Source organism: Panthera tigris, chromosome A3, assembly GCF_018350195.1.
Source record: "Panthera tigris isolate Pti1 chromosome A3, P.tigris_Pti1_mat1.1, whole genome shotgun sequence".
In the NCBI taxonomy this organism is placed as follows: domain Eukaryota; kingdom Metazoa; phylum Chordata; class Mammalia; order Carnivora; family Felidae; genus Panthera; species Panthera tigris.
Window position 1 is genome coordinate 100,546,213 of NC_056662.1, and position 25,370 is coordinate 100,571,582.

General features: G+C 39.7%; 1 protein-coding gene and 1 pseudogene across 4 annotated transcripts; one reads left to right on the top strand and one right to left on the bottom strand.

Moving 5' to 3' along the window:
- Nucleotides 1-832: 832 nt before the first annotated feature.
- On the bottom strand, nucleotides 833-17,384 carry KRCC1 (lysine rich coiled-coil 1). Of its 4 annotated transcripts, none has more exons than XM_042981934.1 (3): nucleotides 17,167-17,384; nucleotides 5,529-5,641; nucleotides 833-1,946 (listed from the first exon to the last, which is right to left on the bottom strand). In XM_042981934.1, the coding sequence occupies exon 3, from the start codon at nucleotides 1,922-1,924 to the stop codon at nucleotides 1,151-1,153; it is 774 nt and encodes a 257-aa protein (XP_042837868.1). In that variant the 5' UTR covers nucleotides 1,925-1,946; nucleotides 5,529-5,641; nucleotides 17,167-17,384; the 3' UTR covers nucleotides 833-1,150. The 4 variants fall into 4 exon arrangements, with proteins under 4 accessions (XP_042837868.1, XP_042837869.1, XP_042837870.1 ...); XM_042981935.1 differs by having other exon boundaries at nucleotides 833-2,021; XM_042981936.1 differs by lacking the exon at nucleotides 17,167-17,384 and adding an exon at nucleotides 13,927-14,223.
- LOC107179649 lies at nucleotides 4,273-4,970 on the top strand (annotated as a pseudogene).
- Nucleotides 17,385-25,370: the final 7,986 nt, after the last annotated feature.

Here is a 25,370-nt window from a genome sequence, read left to right on the forward strand (position 1 = left end):
ATATATATATATATACACACACACACCTATAAATATTTATATGTATTTTAGCATATAAGTTAAAATCACTTTTAGCAAAATAATTCTAAAGTTAATATTAAAATAGACATGTAAGCCCAGCATTGTGGAAAGCAAAAAGAGTTTTCATATCACAGAATCTTGCTATCCAAGGCATTTTAGGGGCCAATCTTTCTAGTCATATTTGATAATGAGGAAAATGAAGTTAAGTGACTCCCCCAAAGTCACATAACAACTTGAATGCATAGCTGAGACTTGGATTCTGGGACTCAGTTTCCCAGGCCATAATTTTTTTCTACATAAAAAAGGGAATTATCAATTTCAACTATTTGGAAAAATTATGGTCATTAATAGATTTCTATCCTAAAAAGTGGGTTGAAATATGAATAAGCAAGGTAAAGAATTTTTACAACTGTAAAGTGTGACCCACCCAAAAGATCTTCCTCGCAAGTGTAACTACTCCATTATTTCTCTTCCAAAAGAAAATCATCACTGAATGGGAACATATAATTGACACAGAACAACAAAATGCAGAAATTAGGACACTTTATTATAAATATTTCCAGAATATAAACTGATTTTATATCAAGACTCTTTGAAACTTTTAAAACTATATGTAACCTTAGCTTATTATTATTATAATGTATTTCATTTTCCACTTTGCAATCTAGAAAATACACTGCAAGTTAGGTCTAACAAAGGAAAAAAAATCAGTCTAAATTGTGTCAAAGAGAAAACTAATGAATATAAAAATATCCCACCCAAAACTAAAACAAACCTAATCAAGAAATAGATTCTGCAAAGCCCGTTAATACTTCAATTTAAAATAAGTGACTTCCCAAGGGAAAAATACTTCTACTATCATAGCATTTTGATGAGTAAAAGCAGTGCCACTCTCATTAAGGAAAATTACATTATATAGAAGAAAAATGTAGGGATGCTTTCAGGAAATGAGGAAAAGTAATTTCCGTGCTGGAGAGTAACCACATTAAATACTTTTGGTTCACTCAGCCTGTTGTTAGAAATTAAAGTAACTGTTCACATGAAAAAATCGATATGAACATGGACATCATAAAACCAAGCTCCTCAACTATTTTTTCAATTTAACCTCAGGAGAACCAACTCAGGATCTTCAAAATCCAAGGATAGACTGGTCCCAAAGCATTTCCTCCTCTGTCCTCTCTTTACCTTGTTCCTTTTTCTCTTTTCTACGCTTACGTTCCTCTTTCTTAGAGGCCACATCTCGGCCTTTTTTCTCCTTTCGATTCTTAAGCTTTTCTGTACTGACCCTGACTGTTTCCATTTGTGTTAGATTTCTTTGGAAGTTCTTGTGTTTGTCTAAATCTATTTCCTCACAACCTTTTTTCCTCCTATGCTTGGGCCGCTCCTCCTCTGCTTTTTCTCTGGCTTCCTCTGGGTGCCTTTTCCCGTGCTGATGTATCTGTTTATGACTGGCTTGATGGGCGCTGGCACGGTTTTCTGAGGAGAGACGCTTGTAAACTCCAGATTCCACACTGTATGGGCGACAGTTATATGCTTGCTGACTAAGGTTCAGGGGTCCTGGTTTTTCTGAGAAACAGTCCCTGGTGAACTGGCAGTAGCTCAGAGAGTCTAGTCTTAGCCTGCTGTCATGAGCTGGTAGCCACTGAGGTAACCGGTTTTCCACCTTTGGTGAAATAGGGCATGATCTCGGGTAGGTCTGGACAGTCTCAGATGAGAGTCTGTGATCAAACATTCTATGCCTCGGTCTGTAATCAACCTCTTCTTTGTACCCACAAGTTTCCAAACAGTCCTCTCTCATCTTTCTGAAACAAGTCTTTGGCTCTAAGCCTCTGGCTTTCTGCACTTTGATATAATCTTCAAGTTCATCTTGAAAAGAGTCATATGTCTTCTTTGAATGCTTCATTAGGTTGACAACAAGGGGTTCTCTGTAGAGAAGATGGGAGAAAATTCTTCTTACTAGATTATTGTATTCTGAATATTTCCTTTGCTCTTGAAGAGAGCTTCAAAAAACAAAACAAAGAAGCCCAGACAAATTAAAACCTAATTCAGCAAAGAAGTTAAATATCATGACATTATACGCCAAAATGGTACATTAGGATAGTCAAATATCTCCCAGGCCACTCACAAGTAGGTTTATCATTCTCAGAAGTGGGATGAAGAGGGCAGAGAGCAGATAACACATAGGGTTCTGTTGTATGGCTAAAAATGTAAAGCATATAGGGATGTGTGGTTAAGGGCCACACATCCCTGATAGGTGGCTGATAGTTTTCATAGTTTTCCTAAAGTTTTGACTAATCAGTTTCTTCTATATTGTTTTTTAAGAGAAGTAATAGAACCATAGAGAAGTAATTTTTAAAATCTTCAGTTTACTCAAACAAAATAAAATAAATACGCCTACTTACCTGACTAGAGCACCATTAAGACTTAATAATAAAAGGATGTTTATAAAATGGTTTGGGAATGCTGGAAATTGGAAATTCTGCTACGAGATGAAACTACTCTTTTGTATAGGGCATGAGGGAAGATGAGGGAACAGAGTTCCGTATCTTCTGTCCAGGGCTTGGATTTCATTCCATTACTTCTGATTGGTAAAAAAAAAAAAGCATTCTAGAATGTCTTCTGGTTTGTTCTCTATTACAGTACTGGTGGGAGGTTTAAGGGAGGAATGGAGATGAAAGCGGAGAGGGGGTCAGACTGATGCAGAGAAAAGTTTCAGAAGAAATTTAAAGTAGAGACACGAATTTTTTGTTGGCTTGTTTGATTCTTTTGGTGGGGGCAGCACTATTTCTGATTTCTTTCTTTCCCCTACCTCAAATCCTGCATTAAGTACAAATGTAGCAGAAAACATCCTTACTACAAGATCATGTCCTATGTAGTTTTGGTGATATACTTTGTCTCTAAAAATTAGAAGGTGGCATACCCACGGAGAACAGAATGTTCTTCCCTTTAACAGAAAGAAAGAAGCATGACATAGCACTCCAGAGTCACTAATGATCAGCTACGTTTTCTGGAAATTTCAGATCAAAAAATAAAGTCTAAATGAAGTCTAATTTGGTGAATCAGAAACTTTAGCTCCTATTCAACTTAAATAGTACAAAAATTCTAACGAGAATAACGCAACAAATATTTGATTATAGGCAAAAGATTTGAACAGACAATTCAGAAAGGAATATATACAAAGGGCCAATGAACACATGAAAAAATATCAATAGTCATCAGGTCATGTCAATTAAAACCACAATGCAATTCCACCACGCACTCACTAGAATGACTGGGATAAAAAGAATGATACCAGCAGTGTAGTTGGTGAGGATACGGAACAACTAGAATTCTCACACACTGCTGGTCAGGGACAGAAAATGGTACAACCACTAGCAAACAGTTTGCTGGTTTCTGAGGAAGTTAAACATACACCTACTGTATGATCTAGTTATTCCATTCCTCAGTATGTCCCCCCAAAGAAAAGGAAATATATGTCCTTACAAAGAATGATACATGAATATTTATGGTAATTTTATTTGTAATAGCCCCAGAAAGGAAAAAACAGAAATGATGATCAACAGGTGAATGGAACTATCAATAGTGGTACATCCATACAGTGAAATACTATCAGTGGTAACAAGGGAAGAATTATTGGTTATTGATAGAGTCAACAACATCGATGCATCTCAAAATAATTACGCTGAGAGAAGCCTGACAAAAGAGTACATAACATATGATTCCGTCTACAGAAAACTCTAGAAAATGCAAACTAATGTACAGTAACAGTGTTTGCTTGGGGATGAGACAGGAAGGGATGGGAGGGATGATTATAAAAGGCACATTATGGAGTCTGGATATGTTTACTGTATTGATCATTTGATGGTATACACATATATCTGTCAAAACTCAAATTTTGTATTTTAAATATGTACAGTTTATTGTATGTTAACTATATCTCAAAAAGCTGCTTTTACAAAGTCACTAGCAAGATGAAAAAGATGGTGATAACTGTTGAAGCTGGATGCTGGTATATGAGGGTTCGTTATACCATTTTGTCTACTTTTATGTTTAGAAATTGATACTTCATGCCCACAAGGATGGCTATAATAAAAAAGACAGGTGAGATTCAGTATTGGCAAGGATGTGGAAAGATGGGTCATTTCATTCATTGCTTGTGGGGATGTAAAATGTGCAGCTATTTTGAAAAATAGTTTGGACTTCTGGCCCCACGCACAGAGGTCTGAGCCTGCCTGGAGCCAGGTAGACCATCACAATGAAGTTCAACCCTTTTGTGACCTCGGACCACAGCAAAAACCCCAAATGCCACTTCAGTGCTCCCTTGCACATGCGCAGGAAGATCATGTCTTCCCCACTCTCCAAGGATTGGTGGCAGAAGTACAAGGTCTGCTCCATGCCCATCCACACAGATGATGAGGTTCAGGAGGTTCAAGGGCACTATAAAGGTCAGCAATCAGCAAGGTAGTCCAGGTGTTTAGAAAAAAATAGGTCATCTACATTGAGCAGGTTCAATGTGAGAAGGTAATACCACAACTGTCCATGCATGCATTTACCCAAACAAGGTGGTTATCAGGAGGATAAAACAGGAAAAGATCAGGAATAAATTCCGTTTTTTTTTTTTTTTTAAGACTTTGTTTCTTTTTTTGTTTTAAAGTTTATTTGCTTAGAGACAGAGACAGAGAGAGGGAGCAGGGGAGGGGCAGAAAGAGAGAGAGGGAGAGAGAGAATCCCAAGCCCTGATGCAGGGCTCGAACCCATGAACCGTAAGATCATGACCTGAGCTGAAGTCAAGAGTCGAAGTCAGATGCTTAACCGACTGAGCCACCCAGGCACTCTTGATCAGAAAAAAAATCTTGAATGCAAAGCCAAATCTCAACAAGTTGGAAAAGAGAAAGGCAAATATAAGGAAGAACTTATTGAGAAAATGTAGGAATGAGTATAAACTGTTATGCAACCATAGTTTAACTGCAGATTTTTAGCCTGGTATATACTTCTTTGAAACTTTTCAAGATGTCTCTTGAACGTTTCATTTCCTTCCTGTTTTGTTATTGACATGTGGCTCTGTAAATCAACTTTTGCTGTTTTAATAATTTTATGAATAACCATTGGAAATGTTTCCTAATTAAAAAGAAAAAAAAAGAAAAACAGTATGGCAATGCCTCAAATTGTTAACAGTGTTACTGTATGACCCATCAGTTTCACTCCTAAGTATATGCCCAAGAGAACTGAAAACCTATGGTTACACAAAAACTCGCACACAAATGTTCACAGTAGCAATATTCATAACTGCTAAAAAGCAGAAACAAGTCAATGTCCATTAACTGATGAATGGATAAATAAAATGTGGTATATTCACACAATGGAATATTATTCAGCAGTAAAAAGGAATGAAGTACTAATATGTGGTACAACATGGATAAATCCTGAAGGCATGCTAAATGAAAGAAGCCAGTCCCCAAAGCCCACATATCATGCAGAAATCAATGAAGAGGTGAATGGAAACTTACCTTTATCAGGCTGGGAACTTGGTGAAGAAATCTGATCATATTCCCCCATTAATTGCTTCAGTTCTCTAGCATGGACTTTCCCCAAATGGTGAGACCGTGCAACAACCAGGAAGCTAAAAAACATGATGCAGAGATCCCAAAATCTATTTTTGTCTAATATTCCACTTCCAGTCATCTGAAACCAAGTACAATCTTGTTACAAAGATTAAATAGTTCAAAGTTTAGACTCATACCACCAAAATAGATCCAGTATCTGAAAATTCACAAATCCATATCCTTTTTTATCATTTTACTTCCTATAAACCTGAAAGTTAGGCTAACTTTTTGAGCATATATTTTACTCCGGAAAAATAAATAATATTTTGTTTTACAACACAGTGACCCCAAATGTCTACCTCTAAATTTGAAAATAGCTTTCATGATTTTTAACACATTTACTCTGAACTAAAAGTTTAAGGACAGAGTTTTGTTTGCATTCAAATCAAAGTATCAGCTTCAGGAGAAATTATCCTATGATTCAGAAGATGTTTATTTTCAACCTCCCTCATAATATGAAATCCTTTGCAATTCAAACTATATCACTACTTCCCATATACCTTTTACAAAGAGTATGTGTAAAAGCTCAATATTTATTCATTCAATGTGGTATCTATGAATAAAATAAAGGGAGGGATGATTGAAGATCATATTAAACATTTAAGGTAATATTTTCAATCTGTAACTAGATATCACTTCACATACCATCTCAAATCTTAATTTCCTGAGTGCTTGCAAGACTATCTACTAACTTTTTGCTAATTAGAATGAAATTTCAGTATGAAAACATTTAGTAAGGCTCTACTATTTAATATGGTAGTATATTCTTATTTAGTCCAGAATATATTCTGAAAGGGAAGTTACTGGGTCACCAGTAGGAGTCTGGACTTTATGGAAATGATCTGTATTGAAAGGCTGGGAGAAGATATCTGGCCTTGGCATTTTTGTGTTTTATAGCAGACAATTTCAAGAAATAGTCTATTTTAAGATAGTTACTGATTCTAGCTGTATCTCTCAGGTCATCTGGGAATCACAGAGAGGAACCACAAACCATCTCTACCTGTGGTGGGCAACAGTCCTCTATAGTTGTACAAAAATGATCACAAGCAAGGCTCCCTAAACAAGGCTCAGATAAGCCACTCAAAGCTATAGTCATAATCACATATTAACTTTCAGAACTTCTGCTCAAAGTGTTCCTCACCTCAATAAATAATCTACACCAAACTTACCACATGTATATTTGAGGTCTATACTACTATCTAAAGTTCCTAACAGTTGAAATGTATTTTTATTGAAATTTACTAGTTTATAGCCAAATTATGGGAAGAGCCTAAATGTCCATCAACTGATGAATGGATAAAGAAGTTGTGGTTTATATACACAGTGGAATACTACTTGGCAACGAGAAAGAATGAAATATGGCCTTTTGTAGCAACGTGCATGGAACCGGGAAGTGTTATGCTAAGTGAAATAAGTCATACAGAGAAAGACAGATACCATGTTTTCACTCTTATGTGGATCCTGAGAAACTTAACAGAAGACCATGGGGGAGGGGAAGGGGAAAAAAAAGTTAGAGAGGGAGGGAGGCAAACCACAAGAGACTCTTAAAAACTGAGAACAAACTGAGAGTTGACGGGGGGTGGGAGGCAGGGGAAAGTGGGTGATGGGCATTGAGGAGGGCACCTGTTGGGATGAGCACTGGGTGTTGTATGGAAACAAATTTGACAATAAATTTCATATATATATATATATATATATATATATATATATATAAATTTACTAGTTTATAAATATGATACCAATCATGGAACGTCAAAATTGTACTTCCTATGCAGCCACTTAAGTGAATATGAATTGGAACCCCATGTACTGTCATGGAGAAAAGTCCATGATATATTAAGGGGAAAAAACAAGATGTAGAACTCTATCTATCTACCTACCTGAGTACCTATCTGTTGACCAATCTCAAATCCAATTTTAGTATAAAAACACAACACAGAACCAAAAAATAAATATATTCACATGTATTTATTGTAAGGAAGGAGTTAAAGGAGCTGGGCTGCAATCCATTCACTTCCTTTCTGGGGGTGGGGGGAAAGGAAAGAGGGTAGGTGACTTCTGGACCTCTGAGAAAAGAGACCAATGATACTGGCTAAAAGAATAGGAACTTATCTTTGAAATGCCCTTAGCAAGATGTTCCTGGCTAAGGATGATCTACAGTAAATAAATTCAGGACCAATGAGGCATAGCTCTATGAAGCAAGGGTATATAAAATGATTCATAATTTAAATACCCACACTGTGTGAGGTGATCCTTACTTAGAAACCTCATCTATCTATTATTTTGGGTTAGAGATGCAGGTCTGAGGAGCCATCTTTCATGTCCTAGAGATCTTTGCTTCTCTAGAGTTGCTTGATTGCTTGTATCCTTGAAATACTTAGAAAGCCTTGATACTAGGTAATATGACTGATTTGTGTTAGTGTGATTTGACAGTTTGATCTTGTATATCTCAATACCCATAGAAAAAAAAATCTGAAAAGATATACACTTAATGGGGCTTGGGATATGAGTTTAGGAAAGGAGTAAGAGACAATATTTAACATTCTGCTCTCTGCATATGTCTGTATTGTTTTCATTTGTGCAAAAAAAATTACTTTGTAATTAAAAACTCCATAAAAATTGAATTTAAAGGTTCTACAGGTTAATTTTCAGAACAAGTGTATAGATTAAAAAGGTTTGGCTAAAAATATTGAGTTCAAGAACTGTAAATGATAAACTTTTTAGAAAGGATGATGAATATTTAAAAATGTGTCTCTAATATATATAGTATCTCTCTGAATTATTTCTGAGTTGTCTTAATGTATATAATTTACTTATGACTCTAAAATTAAAATGAAAAGCAAGCCATAAAGTGGGAGAAAATATTCCCATCTCATATATCAGACAAAGGACTTGTATCTAGAATATATATAGAACTCTTATGACTCAGTAAGATAAACACAAATTAAAATGGATGGGCAAAAGATTTTAACAGACACCTCAAAGAGTGTGTGTGTGTGTGTGTGTGTGTGTGTGTGTGTGTATGGCTAAGTAAATGCGAATTAAAACCACAATGAGATACTACTACACTATCACTGGAAATGATTAAAATTAAAAGGACTAAAAATACCAAATGTTGGTAAGGATGTTCAACAACTGTAATTCTCATACGTTACTAGTTAGAATTTAAAATGGTACAACTTTACAAAGCTGTTTGATAATTTCTTTAAACATTCAACATCTATCATATGACCCAGCCATTTCACTTGTATTTGTTCAAGAGAAACAAAAACATATATCCATGCAAAGCCCTGTACATGAATGTTCATAGCAGCTTTATTTGTAATAGCCCCCAACTAAAACAACCCTAATGTCTGTCAATAGGTTAATGGATAAACAAAACCAGGTATATCAATATGGTAGAATTATTCAGCAACAAAAAAGAAACAAAATAGCAATATATACACAACACGGATGAATCTCAGAATCATCATGCTTAGTGCAAGATATGAGTACCTACTTGTATGATTCCCTATTTGCAAAAAGTTCTGGAAATATAAACTAATCTATAGTGATAGAAAGCAGATTAGTGGTTGCTGGGGACAGGAGTAGAGGGAGGGATGGACTGTAAAGAGGCATGAGCAAACTCTGGGTGTTGATGGAAATATCTGGCATTTTATTTATGATGGTTGCTGAGTATATACCTGACAAAAACACATTGCCTTGTGTACTTTAAATATGTATTTTAAGTAAAGTATATCTCAATAAAGTGTACTAGAAGAGCTTAAAGATCTATTAACAGATGTTTTTGGAAAATGAAATTTTACCTTAATTTGTTAAACTGGACTTTTAAATGTTGGTTTTTTTCCCCCAGAAAGATTATCCACCTAACATAAGGCCAATTCACCTATGCAGAACTACTGCCCATCATATTGTGTCACTTATCTCGTTGCTCTTATGAGCCAGACATAGGGACTCTGGAGCCAGTTATTTGCTGTGTAAGCTTGGTTAAATTTCTCAACCTCTCTGTGCCTTAAGTCCCTCATCTCTAAAATAGGGATATAACATATACTTCAAAGAGCTGTTGTGAGCCTTAAGGAAATGAATATACATAAAATGCTTAGAACAGTATATGGTACATAGCAAGTACTGAATGAATGAGCTTTTATCGTTACTCAGGATTTCATCCATTTTACTGACCTAGTGAAATGTTCTCCCAGCCAACTTTTCTCGTAACTACAGAAAGCCAAATAAAGGAAAGGTTATGTGTAAACAGAGCAAGAGTGCCTGACAGGAGTACCTAATTCTTTGTATTTCAAGATAACTCATGTTTTAGAGGATCTTTTTAGTACTTACTTTTTGAAATGTTTATTTTTGAGAGAGCAAGCAGGGAAGGGCACAGAAAGAGGGAGGGAGAAAAGCCTAAGCAGGCTCCACACTGTCAGTGCAGAGCCCAATGCGGGGCTCAAACTCACTAAATGTGAGATCATGACCTGAGCTGAAATCACAAGTTGGACACTTAATCGACTGACTTCAGCTCAGGTCATGATCTCACAGTTGGTGGGTTCCAGCCCCACACTGGTTTTTCGCGGACAGTATAGAACCTGCTTGGGATTCTCTCTCTCTCTCTCTCTCTCTCTCTCTCTCTGCCCCTCCCCTGATCACACTCTCTCAAAAATAAACATAGAAAGAAAGAAAGAAAGAAAGAAAGAAAGAAAGAAAGAAAGAAAGAAAGAAAGGGAAAGAAAGAGAGAAAGAAAGAAAGAAATGAAATGAAACGAAATGGAAATGAAATGAAATGAAATGAAAACTGGGGGCTCCTGGGTGGCTCAGTTGGTTAAGCGTCTGACTTTGGCTTAGGTCTTGATCTTGTAAGTTCAAGCCCTGCCTCCATCTCTCTACTGTCAGTGTGAAGCCCACTTGCGATCCTCTGTCCCCCTTTCTCTGCCCCTCTCTTGCTCTCACTCTTTCAAAAATAAACATTAAAAAAAGAAAGAAAGAAAGCTGAAAGTTAGACTTGATCATTATTGTGTCTTCTGGCTGCTCTATTTTGAACCAATTCTTTGAAGACTTCAGTTTATATCCTGTGTTAATTGGTGCCATGTCTACTTTAATACCCAAGAGTATGGAATATCAAGCAGAAACCTCTAAGGATACTAGCTAATTTTACTACTTACAGGCTGGTATTAGGTCCCAAGCAAGAAATAGCTTGTCTTGACTGAAACTCATCTGGAGTATTATTTTAGATTTACCTTCTAATATTTTTTGGAAAAAATCTAGCAAAATTCTGAAAACCTTTCTATTTCTAGAAATAGATCTCATGTCCTGATCTGGTCATAAGATCCAGCCCTGTGTTGGGCTCCAAGCTGAGCAGGGAGTCAGCTTGGGATTCTTTCTCTTGCCCTCTCTCTCTGCCCCTCCACTGCTCTTGCAAGCACGTGTACTCTCTCTCAAAAATAAATATTAAAAAAAATATATTAAAAAATGGAAATTGCAAAGCCTGAGCTTTTGCATTGTATAAAATGTTTTTAGTAAGTCTCAGTTCTGATGAATAAATCAACTGAATTTAAGTGAAAAATCTATTTAAAAAAATGTCATGCCCCACCGCACATCATTTCTGTTGTGACACGGCACTTAAACATTATACAGCATCTTTAAAAAAATGTATATTAAATATCTCTGAAGAAAAAATGAGCAAAATTAGGATGTTAATTTGGTTAGTTTTAGCTCAGTTCTTTCCCTTTAATAAATACACCCCCAAAATGGTATGGTCTTATACTTTGTTTTTGAAGTTTATTTATTTTGAGAGAGAGAGAGAGAGAGAGAGAGAGAGAGGGAGAAATGTGAGTGGGGAAGAGAGAGAATCCCAAGGAGGCTCCACATTGTTAGCTCAGGGCCCAAATCAGGGCCCAAACTCACCAACTGTGAGATCATGACCTGAACTGAAATCAAGAGTCAGATGCTTAACCGACAACTGAGCCATCCAGGCGCCTTACGGTCTAATACTTTTAAATCTAACTCAGTCAGAAGTATTAGGAGACGTTTTATATTTTCCCATTATTTGCATTTTTCTCTCAGCCATGTTATGTAGCATTCTCTGTATTCCATTAAAGCTATCTAAAAGTATTTTGTTCTTTGGTGCAGTAGTAAACAGTATTTTTAAAAATCTGAACTTACTGTTTGTTGCTAACATTGAGCAATACAATTGATTTTGTATATGGAGCTAATATTTTGCCCCCTTGCTAAATTTATTCTAGTAGCCTTTTCTGAGGTTCCTTGGCATTTCCTACATAGATGATCATATCATCTGCAAATAGAGAGTGTTATTTCTCTCCAATCTGAACATCTTCTGTTTTTCTTGCCTGACTGTACTGGCTAGGACCACCAGTACAATACTGAACAGAAGTGGTGAGAGTGTATAGCCTCCCCTCATTCCTGCTCTTGAGTTTTGCAATCTTTTAGCATCATTATAATCTCAGGAAAGGCTAAGCAGAGCATAGCATTACATTTTAGGAGACTAGGTAACTGTTATCTTTGCTATCTTTTGTAACTATTTGCTATCTTTTCAGGTTTTAATTTTTTTATTTTTTACCTATTTAAGTATTTTTTAGAGATCTTAATTGTGCTAGACATGCAACCCTGTAGCTGTCAGCCTCATAAATACTCCTAGCTATGTTGGTTACTAACCTTGTCTTTTCAGGAACGTAGATTAGTATCTGATTTAGGAGTTTGCCAAGCTCTAGCTATTTCACACTAACCCAACAATCACAAAAATAACTAAGGGTTTACTATTATGGCAAATTTCCAATGATAAAATACAAAAGAATTAACAAAATCATTAATTGGGAGTACTACACATTTAATATAGTTACACATTTAATATAAAATTTGTGTCTTTATTTAAACTAAGTCTTTGAACATCAGTAATTGTAAGTACTCTGTGGCTAGCTAGCTCAAGGATCATGCTTGTGAAGTTAGTTTTACTTGGACCCAAGGCAGACATCCAACATCAGAATGCCAGCAGATGCATTCCATTCCTTTCAAAGGATTAAATGTGAATGGGTCTGTAAGAAGTGGGGGAAAGCCCCAATGCTTTCACATAGATGCCCTAACATATATGTGATGAATATAGTAGGGGAAATCTTTTTAGCCATTTTAACATGCTTAGTCACTATTTTCACACACTGACATCTAATAAAGTCAGCAGATCTGCAACTAACAAATAATCATCAATGTCTCTCCAGAGATCTTTCTCCCCAACCATTCTACCCATCTGTCAACACTAGATTTACAACATAACGTGCCCTGGTGTGCACGTAGCAAATATGTCTTGGACAGAGCACAGCTTTATACAAAACAATGAACTACTCCTGATTATCCCAGGAGTCCTGGCTAATCCACATTTAAGACTACATTTTCTCTAATGTGTTCATCCTGCTATTTCTTACCAATTTTAGAAGTTGTCAATTAACCTGTTTCCTCCCCACTCCATGGAGAATTTGACTGCCTCACACTACTATCCCACATTTCCTCTGCAGCCATTTCAGACTAAGAGATAGAAGTTGTGTGTCAGGAAGAAGAAAGCAATCATGCCAGCTCTGGAGCACTCACCATTAACGTAATTTGAGAGATAAATAAACTTTTATTGTGTTTAAAAGAACAAAAAACCCCCAAACTGATTTTGTTTTGTTTTTTCTTTTTCTAATTTCACAAAAAAACATTAACTACTAAGCTCTTTAAAAGGGCTGTGCCTAATTCATCAGTATATCCTTGGGACTGAGCACAGTACCTGATACATACCAGGAGCTCAAAAAGTGTTTTCTGAATAATACAACAATGGCTATTAGCTAGATTTTTCTGTCACTTGATCCAAATCTCTGCTTACTATCATGAAAACAAAGGAAAACATTTTTAGGTAATGCTATGTAAATGGGTTACTGATTCAATAAGGAGTCAAAAATGTCCTTCATTCTAAAACCAAGTTCATTTAATTTCTTGAAAAGAAGCAAATAAGCTGGAATTGTTTTTTGTGGTTTTGTTTTTACTAATCCTTCAGGAATATGATTACTTAAAAAAAATTTTTAACTGTCAAAAATACTTGAGAAACCAAAAAACTTTTTTTGAGAAACCTCACTGAATGAATTAGAGTGTCCTGGAAAACGTTATGACAACTTCACCATAAATTCTATATATATGTCTTTTCATAGAAGTCTGGTTATGCGGTATTTCTTTGGGTTTTTGTGAGTGAGTTTAATTTCTCAATTTCCTATTTGTAATCTGACACTTTCTACATATTCTCTGCTTGCCAATATTTAATCCTTACCGACATCTGTTCATTATCGAGCCCGTACAAAGGAGCTCCTCTCAGTGTTACAGCTATAGGTGAAAATGGTTTAGCAGATGTTCTTCAAATCAGTTTGAATGGTCCTATCAGGATCTTGACAGTGACTGGGATTTTAGTAACTGGAAGCACAATAATTCATACATTTAAGGTAAATCTCCTAACCAAGTCTTTTAAGGAAAAAAAAAAATACTGGGTCAGTAACAAGCAACATTTTCCTCTTGTTTATGTACTGTCTTACCTGGCAATTATTTAAGGCTTTTACAAATATCTCAAGTAAAAATATATGACTTCTACTAGTGTTTAAAATAGTATAATATGCCACGTATTTACCATTTGTTAGGTAGCAGTTAACTGAACAGTTAATGAAGGATATTTACCCAAAATAATGTGACAAGAGGTAATTTTTAGGTAGCGAATTATATTTTGTTTTTCATATCCTCATGAATAGTCTCAATCTTAACTCAGAGATTTCATCACTCTTTGAATGCCACCTGACGGCCATTATAGGTCGAGGTTTCGTGTTTTATGAACTGCTATTCCAGTACACAGCCAGCTCATGGAAAGAATATCAATACCGAACTGTAAAGCCAGTTAACAATTTTAAGGACCTCAGAGTTTGGTTGGTGCAGAGGTCCTCAACCTCGACACTACTGACATTTTGGGTAGGAGAATCCTTTGTTAGGGTGGGTGTGGGACTGCCCTGTGCATTTTATTTCTATCAAATAGATGCCAGGTAGCACCTGTGCTCACCCTGTCCTTCCTTGCCCAGTGGTGGAAACCAAAAATGTCTGCCAAATGTCCTCTGGGGTAGGAATGCAAAATAACCCCTGGCTGAGAACCACTCAATTGGGCTAATCCCATTCCCCCTCCCCACAGATGACAAAACTCAAAACGGAAGTTTGGGACTTTGAAAGTTTGAAAAGAAAAGTTTGGGACTTACTCAAGTCATACACCTAGTGGACAAACTAGCACTAGAACCTAGTACTAGTCAAGATTCCTATTCCAGTATTCTCAGTATACCACCTTGAAGTCGTATAGAAAGGTGACTGATAGCACTGTGTGAACTGACATTGTACAAAGTCTTAAGAAATTGCACATATTTAAAGTCATCACACACACGAAAACCAAAAAATGCCATCTGGCAAAAAACTTGTTTTTCCATGAGAAACTGTTTCCAAATCTTCCTGTGATCTGGCTGAGAGCCAAACTGAATTGTATAAACTATAAACCGTATAAAAATGATAAACTGTATTACAAATTGCATAATCTATAAACTGCTCAGGCTTACTTGTTGGTGAGAGGCCGTAAGTCTGGTATGAAAACTAAATCCAGAGTTTATTTTTGACCTCAGAACAATGATAACTAACCTAGGCTGACTCAAGACGTTAAATCTAGTCTTCCGAAGGTTGACTTCATTCAGAGATTTACTAGAACATCATTTGGTTGCAATGACTTCCTCATTCCATTTTTAGTGCATGGAATTTATATAAAGTGCTTATAAAAATGTTTTAAGAAACGTATACTTTTTTTTTTTACTTTGCCGTTCCACCAAAGTGAAATACGTAAAAGATTATGGAATAGCACAGAAAAATAGAATATATCACGAAAAAGGGTAAAAACAAAATTATTTTCATGAGGTTATTATATTGATGCCTCTCCAGAAAAAAGGAATCTAAATTATTCTACAATATTTTGGCTTCCACTGTCTTTTCCCTCTGGGGACAAAAAGCAACATAAGTCAACACGGTAAGTACTAAAAATGATGAGACTGAAGATGGTGAAATGTTTTACTGAGACCTGCAACGCGATCAAGCTCCACCATCTAAAATCCTTTCCTAAACTGCCTTACAGTCTTACCTCATAGTTTGGGACAAATAGGGTGTTCACAGGCATATAGTACTTGTAGGAACTTAAACATCTGTTAGATCGAGATGATGAGGAAATAGCTTTTTGTGTTAGGGGAAATGTGTTGGTGAGAACTGTGAAAACTTGGGCAGAAACACTCCTTCCAAACTCCTGCAGGGAGACTTGACCAAATTTTAACATGGCCTCTAGCAGCTTAAGGCTGAATCCCAGCGGTGACCCAGCCCCCTTTGGAGCTCCTGCAAGAAAAACCTCAGGGCTGTCAAAAAGAAATCTGCTGTTTTTAGAGCCAACACCTGACAACAGGTCCCCATCTCTCTTTTTAAGAGTACTTACTGAATTTGGATTGTGAATCCTTCCTGTCTCTGAGAAGGATGTGTCCCTCCTACAACTCAGGAGTGTCCTTCTCAAAGACCTGAAAGCCATTCCATTGAAGTGTAATCATCGGGAAGGAGACGCCTAGGTCTCCCAGTGGCTGTGGGAGGATAGAATCCTAAGGTCCCTCCCTACTTGCCAGCAGCCAGACACAGCTGGCCTAACAACATCCCCTTTGTAATTCCTCACTTCCCTGACTCTTCTGGAACCCCCACCTCTCCTCCAGTCCCTCATTTTCCCTTTGAAACTCCCAGTCACCTCTGCGCAAATGCAAACGGAGCTCAGCTCTTTCCCCTACAGTCGGGAGTGTCTGGATGAATTCTGTTTTTCACCGCTCTCACTACCGTCCACTTTGCTACCTTTGACACTGATCTGTAGATCCCTATTGAACTCAGACCACTATCAAAATAGGCCTATAAAGCTCAGAAGCTTGCTTTTATAGGGTGTTATCCTCAAAAAGCCCCGGAAAACTCTCCAAAGGGACGTCTCAACGCCCTCGCCCCTCCGCTCTTCCCCCAGGGCCCCGACAGTTTTAAGCTCCGGAGCTACTTCCTGCGGTGGGCAGAGTCCTAACTCCACTTCGGCCCAAGTGTCTACTTCCCCGGATGTTCAAGTTCACCCCGCCGAGGTTTCCTCGCTTCCACGTCTCAGGCCGTTTCTCTCCTTACCCTCGGAGCTGCCTCATCCATCCTCCTTCCCTTTCCCTGCCACTCCAGTCAAGACTTCTCCCTGGACATCTCTCTGCCCCCTCAATCCTCAGCTTCCTGAGCTTGCTGGGGTGTCCCTCTCCCCTCCACGCTCCACCGGGGGGCCGTGGCGCCCCTTTCCCCGGGCGGCGGGTGGTGAGGAGGGCGGACGGACTCCGGCCCCGACCCGGTCGGCCATGGCGCACGCTAGGGGCGCGCCCAGCCTTCACTGGGCCGCGGAGGGAGCTGAGGGGCTGAAGACCGGGCCGCCCCCGCCGCCGGGGCGGGAACTCACCTTCTCTGAGGCAGGGGCGGGCGTCTACAACTACTGTCCCCCTCCCCGCCAACGCCGCCGGCCGGGGGGTAGGCCGGGGTGGAGGTGGCGGAGAGGCAGGGACAGGCGCTGCCGCCACCGCCGCCTCCGCCGCCGAGCAGGCGGGGTGAGAGGAGGAGGCGGAGACCAGGCTTCCTGAGGGGAAGTCTCCGCCACCACCGGCGGCTTACTGGACGGCGCCAACGCCATGGCGGCAAGGAGCGCTACTGCGCTTGCGCGGGTGCCTCCCTTCCAGGGAGGCCCTTTAGCCCCGCCCCCTTCAGCCCGGCCCCTTTCGCTGGGGTTTTTTTTGCGGGGAAGGGGGGGGGGGGGGTCTCGGCTCTAACTGTGGCTGTGTCCTCTCCGTCTCGTGTACTTTCCCCGGGGACTTTCCCCTCGTTGTCGGAGGGAAGGGAGAGCGCGTGGGGCCGCTCGCCTGGGGTGAGTGAATCTAAAACCGACTAAGAAAGAAAGTCTGGGAACCTCCGGATTCTTCCTCCAAAGTATCTGAGAAATACGTCATCTCCTTTATCTGTTTGTCTTTCCTTTGTTAGGGCCTTTATTGCACAGAGTTAGAGTAAGCAGAAGCCTTGGTCCTGATACGTTGTCGTCACTGGTCCGTAAATGACTTTTGTCGCCCTCCGTCAATATATGCCTATATGCGCGCACTCACACGCACAGCCAAACTCACCTCATCTCATTCCCCATCTCCCAGAGAAATCACTACCCTCCTTTGTAGTTTCTTTTCATATCTATATCTTTATTCCATACGTATGCGGCCAAAAACAGTTTGGATGATTCTTGAATTTCCTAAGATTTGTATCTTTCTCTGTGCAGTATTCTGGAACTTGTTTTCACTCAACATTTTGAGGTTCATCCAAGCTGTTGCCTGTAGGTGTTTGTTTCACCGCTGCACAGTATTCCACCCATTTTCCTGTTGAGGGGCATGACTCCTGGTGCAGGGTGCCAAAGTTTCTCTTGAATGGCTTCTCCCTCCCTGTCACACTGCCATTGCCTAATTTCAGGTGCCCATCATCTCCTGTTAGAACCATGGCAAGAGATGCCTAACTTATCCTTCCAACTTGACCAGCTCAGTGTCCTCTCCATACTACTGCCAAAGCCTTCTATGTAGAAGTCATTTTGGCTCTCCGTTGTCTGTTGGAGAAAGTCAAACAGGAGTACTACTGGGCTTCTGTGCACCCTGATCTCTGTCTTTCTACTGCTCACCTCCCCACCCTGCTTTTTCACTTTATGATTTAGCAACATTAAACCTTTACTGATTCCTATAAATACCAAATTACTGCGTAACTCAGTTTATTGTATATGCTGCTCCCTCTTCTGGAATGCCTTCTCCCTACTTCCTAATGAACACCTCCTCCCTTCAGAAGTAAATTCTGTCCTGAATGCAGCATTTCTCATTCCTATTCATTTCTTAATACTTTTGCTACATATGTATGTGTCCCCAAGGAACATGAAATATTGCTTTGCATGATTTAAAACTTTACATAAATGTTATTATACATACTGTTTATTCCCTTGCAACTTTTTTCACTTATTATATTTTGATATTGAGGTATGCTGAGATGTGAGGTTCTAATTCATTTACCTTCACAGCTTTAGAGCATTCTGTTGCATGAAAACACCATGAACTAGCCATTTGACAGACATTGAGCCTGTTGTTCATTTTTGCTTTTATAGACAGTGCTGTTCTAATGTACTTGTGCAGTCTCCCTGTGCATACATGTGAGAGTTTCTCTGGGGTTTATACTTATGAGATGCTGCTGCTTTTTAAATAGAGGCTTTGATAATACCCACTTCGAAGGGTATTATGAAAAACATACGAGGTAATGTTAATAAAACACCATTTCAGACATTCATACATTTATGTTAGAAAACTTGCAAACGTATATGAAACAGTGGGTCACCAGGGCAATAGTCTGGTGCTAGAATGGTGAACAGAAGTATAATATGCATGCTCCTGTAGCTCCAAGGTACCCAACCTATTGTAGGTGTCTGTACGTCTGCCATTTCTTTACCTCCACACCTCTGCTTGTGCTGATGTGTCCTTGGGGCTGAAATGGTCTCCTCCAGTTCTGGTTGTCTCACTCCCTTCTTATCTTTGTTGGCTACTTTTCTGAAGCCTTTCCTGACTCCTCAGGCTGCCCTGGATATCCTTTCCCCTCCCTTCCTGTATCTCTCTCACCATCTTTACATGCTCTTCCATAATCCTTTCTAAATGGTCAGTATCTTAAAGACAGGGGCTGCGTGTTACTCGTCTTTTATCCAGGCACTGAGCACAGTGCTGATAAATGTGCTGATAACTACACAGGAGTGGACTTAGGAATTCTTGGGAAGAAAGCAATTTGCAGCCAAAGATTTCTTGGAGCCAAAAGAAGAGAGATGGAAGCAAGCATGCTCTTTTGTTAGGAACACAGAGACCGGAGAATTTGAAGGGGTTTTTTGGAGGCTTTTTTTTTTTTTTAAATTTTAGAGAGAGAGAGGGAGACAGTGGGGGAGAGGGGCAAAGGGCGAGGGGTAGAGGGAGAGAGAGAATCTTAAGCAGGCTGCACACTCAGCATGGAGCCCAATGTGAGGCTCGATCCCATGACCCTGGAATCGTGACCTGAGTCAAAATCAAGAGTCAGATGCTCCACCAACCAAACCACCCAAGTGCCGCGAGGGTTTGAAGTTTTGCCAATGATGTAGTTATATAGGATATAATGGACTGTTAAGGAGGAGACCTGTGCCTGTCATTCTGGAATGTGAGAGCTAGATGTACGCGAGAACTTTTTCTTTGAATCTGTCACTCCTAGGGATTATAAAATGAATGAATGAATCAGCCAGTGAATTCACTTGAATGAAGGCAGTGAGCAGCCCCTTGCTTATTTAACATTGCCAGGCTTTAAACTGTTATTAGTTTAAAGCAGGCGTTGGCAAACATTGTCTGTAAAAGGCCAGATCGTAAGTATTTTCAGCTTTGTGGGCCATATGGTCTTTGTTGCAAGTATTCAACTCTGCTGTTACAGCAACCGTAGAAAATATGTAAACAGAATAGTATAGCTGTTTTTTTTTTTTTTAAAGTAGGCTCTGTGCTCAATGTGGAGCTCAGACTCACTACCCTGAGATCAAGAGTCCCATGGTCCACCAATTGAGCCAACCAGGCACCCCTAGAATAGCTGTTTTTTAATAAATTTTATTTATGGTCACTGAAACGTAACTTTCATATAATTTTCATGTATCACAACATATTCTTTTGACTTTTCCCCCCAACTATTAAGGAAGGTACAAACCATGCTTAGTTCACGGTTTCAAAAAAAACTTGTTGACCCCAGGTGGAAATGAACCTTACTTCCAGGTACAAAGGGGGTGAAATCCAGTGATAAAGGACTGTTCTTTTACTAAACAAATCGTGCAGTTCTCTTGATTTACCACAAGATGGTGGTCCCTTGTAGGTGTGTGGCCCAACCAGTGAGTCTTTCCAATAGAAGGGATGATTGAAGTTTTTCCAAGTATAGTAGATCAGCCACTGCTTTGTTAACGCAGGCATACAAACTGTCCCAGTCTTTCAAAAACCATTCTTCTGGGTTTCATTTATGTCTCCACCTTCACACTTATTTGTACAAATTCCTTCCATTGCAGCATATCAAACTGAAGGGAACGCAATCGCTCTCAAATCCTCTGAGATTATTTGCTCGAAGGCTCAGGAGGACAATAATTGAATACAGGCTATGGCTGAAGATTTGGGAGCTGCAACTTGGATCTGGGAACAGATGTTACCTGAGATACAGATTAATAAGTGGAGCTTATATTGAGACGATACTTGAAGCCCAAGTGTTGATACTTAAAACTCCAAAAACAGCCCCCATTCTTGGCCTCTTCATGTCACCTTTTTCTACCCTTAAGGTGCCCAACTGGGGACCCAACATAGCCCTGGCTTAGCATCTTCTGCAACAATTTTCTCACACCTTTCTTAGGGTATGGAAGTATTTGGTAGCCATAGTGACGTTCTTGGCATGTATGTGTGGCCTGAGGTGCAAGGGAAGTTCAGCCGAAATAGAAGTGTGTAGAACCATTGTGGTTATTCCTGTCATCCTCTTGTCTGAAATCTCCCAGCTTAGATCTCTCTTCCAGACTAGGAGTCCCCTGGCTTGAGCTGTCCCATTTGTCTCCTTTTCTCACCACCCTTCTTTATCCAGACACACGAAAGAAAGAGACTGGATGGCTATTAAAATTGTTAACAATGGGAAAAGTTTCCATCTTCCTGGAGCAGAAAAGGGCTTGACAGAAATTTGACTTTGAAGGTCCTTGAAGCTCAAGTCTGTGACCCTAGCCACCACACCACACTGTCACATGGTTATGTCCACTCTGCCCCCTAGTTGGATCTTTCAGCAAACATGGAATAAATCCGTTTCTTCCACACCTCGATATACGATGTTGAAGAGAGGTCTTAGGTTCTTCCTGAGTCTTTTCAGCTGAGCATCTCCAGTAGAGCAGTAAGATATCCTTCCAAAACTCTAGATGGATTTTTCCTGGTCATGAAGACCAGCAGTTCTCATGAAGGCCGTTCCACTACTTAGGGGCATTTTAGAAATGTCACGGGGCAACTCTTGGTTGTGCAGTGGTGCTGGCATGTTGTGCGCAGGACCAGGGTCACAAAGAAGGTTTTGGGTCCCAGTGGAAAACAAAACGGGAGGGGGGCAGATGGGAAAAAACTATTATAGAGGATTTATGTTGATATGCAGTATAGCAGGGACATGTACCAGGACATGTCCTTGTCACCAGCCTAATAACTGGAGCCAACATCCCCTGTCTCATTGATCCTGGCCACAGATGCAGGATATCTTGGGAAGAAAGGATCAGTCACACATTGAAGATTCTTTGCCTGTCCTACACAGCCTCAAACATACAGATGTACATTTTAGGTATATGAAACTTTGTTTATAATTATCAGAGTCTGGAATTCTGTTTTATATATAATCACAGAATCATTTTTAATATATCCTAAATTTTCCAAGGCAACCTCTTGTTAACTGAAGGATTATGCTTTCTTTCATTCAGAACTTGACTAAGTAAGAGTCATTCACCATTTCAGAAAATCATGTCACAGACAACCGTGCCCTGTGTGATATTTGTGTCCCCAGAATCAATCTACATTTTCGGCTCTCACTCTCACAGCCATTCTACTTGAAGGTGCAAACATATGACCACTGTATCATGTTTTCTACTGTAGTTGTGCCCAAGCATATGCATAGTGAGTTCATTGACATATTTAATTTAGCATGATTATATATTATTTTATCATAGGCTAACTTTCACTTTATCTCTCCCTTATTAGGTTAGGTAAATGTTTTAGTCCGTACGGGCTACAATAACAAAATACCACAGACTGGGTAGCTTATAAACAATAGAAATTTATGCCTTACAGTTTTGGAAGCTGGAAGTTAGAGATCAGGGCATCAGCATGGTTGGGTGAGGATTCTCTTCTAGATCGTTCACAGCCTTCATATAACAGAAAGACCTAGGGACCTCTCTGGAGCCTTGTCTTCACGAAGGCTCCACATTCATAATTTTTAAGCACCTCCTAAAGGCCATACCTACTAATACCATTCATTACCTTAGAGGGTGAGGACTTCCATATTTTGAAATTTGGGCTGGGGGCTGAGGAGAGTGAGATACACAAACATTCAGACTACAAGATATAGTAATTTATATTTTTTAGGTATAAGAGCTGGTAAATTATGTATGCCATTTCATTTCAGAGTAGCAAAAGGGATGTTATAAAATATATACTAGAATGAAAAACTATAATATTTTATATATTTGTTTCCTTGTTTTGCCATAACAAATTACTTAGTGATTTAACATAAATTTACTATCTTACCGTTTGGTGGTCAAAAGCCAGAAATTGGGTTCACTGGGCTTAAATCAAGATGTCACCATGGCTGTTTTCCCTCTGGGGGTCCAAGGGGGTGAAGCTGCTCCCTTGCCTTTTCCAGTTTCTAGAGACCACCTGCATTTCTTGTCTCATGACCCATCCCTCCATCTTCAAAGCCAGCAATATAGTATCTTCAAATGTCTCTCTGACTCTGACCCTCTGCCATCGTCTTAAAAGGATTCTTGTGATTCCATTGGGCCCTACTGGACAATCCAGGATAATCTCCCTCTCTCAAGATCCTTAACTTAATCACACTTGCAAAGTTTCTTTTGTCGTGTAAGGTAACATATTCCCAGGTCTGGGGAGCAGGGCCTGGACATCTTTGTGGGGGGTGGGCCTTTATTCTATTGACCACACTTTATTTTTTTTCATTTTTCAAGGTTTTTTAAAAATGCTTATTTATTTATTTTGAGAGAGAGAGAGAGAGAGAGAGAGAGAGAGAATCCCAAGCAGGCTCCATGCTCAGCATGGAGCCCCACGCAGGGCTTGAACTCATGACCTGAGTTGAAGTCAAGAGTCAGATGCTTAACTGACTGAGCTACCCAGGTGCCCCCTATTGACCACACTTTAATATAATACTTGTTCTGATAAGGTCAAGACCCACAGATACATAACTAAAGCATTGGGCTTGATGTTCCCTCTCTTTCTGTCTTGGAGCAGCAAGATTTCTTTCTTGACCTTGGCTTGGGCTGAACCTGTTCCAGGGGTATAGTGTTTAGAGAACAGTCTACTCCCTTCCTGAGGGGAGCTCCGAGTTGCCAGGCAATGGGGGTCCAGGTATTCATTTGAAGTCAACCTGGATTGAAGAGCTCTTTTTCAATCTTTTTTTTTTTTTTTTTTTTTTTTTTTTTTTACCATTGGGAGCATGTGATGTTTACTCTTTGGGGCATCCAGTCTTGTTTTATTTATTTATTACTTAAAAAAATTATTTTTATTTTATTTCTTTTTATTGAAGTATCATTGACATACAATGTTAGTATTAGCTTCAGGCGTACAACATAGTGATTTGACAACTCTGTACGTTACGCTGTGCTCACAAGTGTCACTACCGTCTGTCACCATACAAGGCTATTACAGACCATTACTATATTCCCTATGCTGTGCCTTTCATCCCTGTGACTCATTCATTCCATACTGGAAGACTGTATCTCCCTCTCCCCTTTTGCCCATGCCCCCACCCCTCTTTCCTCTGGCAGCCACTAGTTTGTATTTGTGAGTTTTTTTTCTGCTTTGTTGGTTTTGTTTTTTAGATTCCACATATAAGTGAAATCACGTGGTATTTGTCTTTTCAACCTTGGGAAGAGCTGTCTGGCAATCAAGAAGAGTGGCATTTAGAGGCACCTGGCTGGCTCAGTCTGTAGAGTTTGTGACTCTTGATCTAGGGGTTGTGAGTTCGAGCCCTACGTTGGGTGTAGTTTACTTTAAAAAAAAAAAAAAAGAAGAGTGGCATTTAGGTCAATGGACACTTTAGAATTTTCCCTCCAATGTCCTTATTCCTGGGAAAGAAGAAAGACAGAGCATGTTGGTGTTCTCCTGGCAACAGACACTGTTTAAGGGAGATTTGATAAAAAGACAGAAATGAGGGTTTTCATTTTCAAGGCCTATCTCCTCTCCTAGAATGCGTCCAGCACCCCTGTATCATCAGGGGGCTCCCAGACCTCTGAGCCCTGCGTGGGGGTGCTGTGGGAGTCCCAGGTAATACTGGAGAAGAGGGATGTCACTTGGAGCCTAAACAGTACTGTTCCGTATGTGCGAAGGGGGTCAGTTGGGCATCTGCTGTATTCTGCAAGCAATCCACCTATGGGGGAGGGGAGAGGGGAACAAGGGGCCCATCTCACTTGAGAAAGTATGAGCCTGACAGCTGAAGGTTCCCAGAGCAGCAAGCATCACCTCTTCTCTTGGACCATTTCAGCTGTCTGCTTGGGATTGACAGAGGCATCTGGCTGCTAAAAATACCCCACTGACCAAGTGTTCCCTATTCCAACTGAAGCTGAGCACAACCGCCATCCAGGACTGAGCTGCTTCTTGCAAAGGAATTTTGCAAAAATTTCAGGTCCAGTTCGAGAGGTGCACCAGCCCGTGGTCATTTCTGCTTTGCCAGCTTTGCTGGTGATGAATGTGACCCTTCTCGGATCACCATTCTCTTGCCTGCCCCATTCCCACCTCCAGGAAGCGTGGCAGAGGGGGAGGTGAGGGCCCCATTGCTGAGAGGGGGTAGGGAAGGGGAGGTGCTTGTCCATTTATAGGCTTG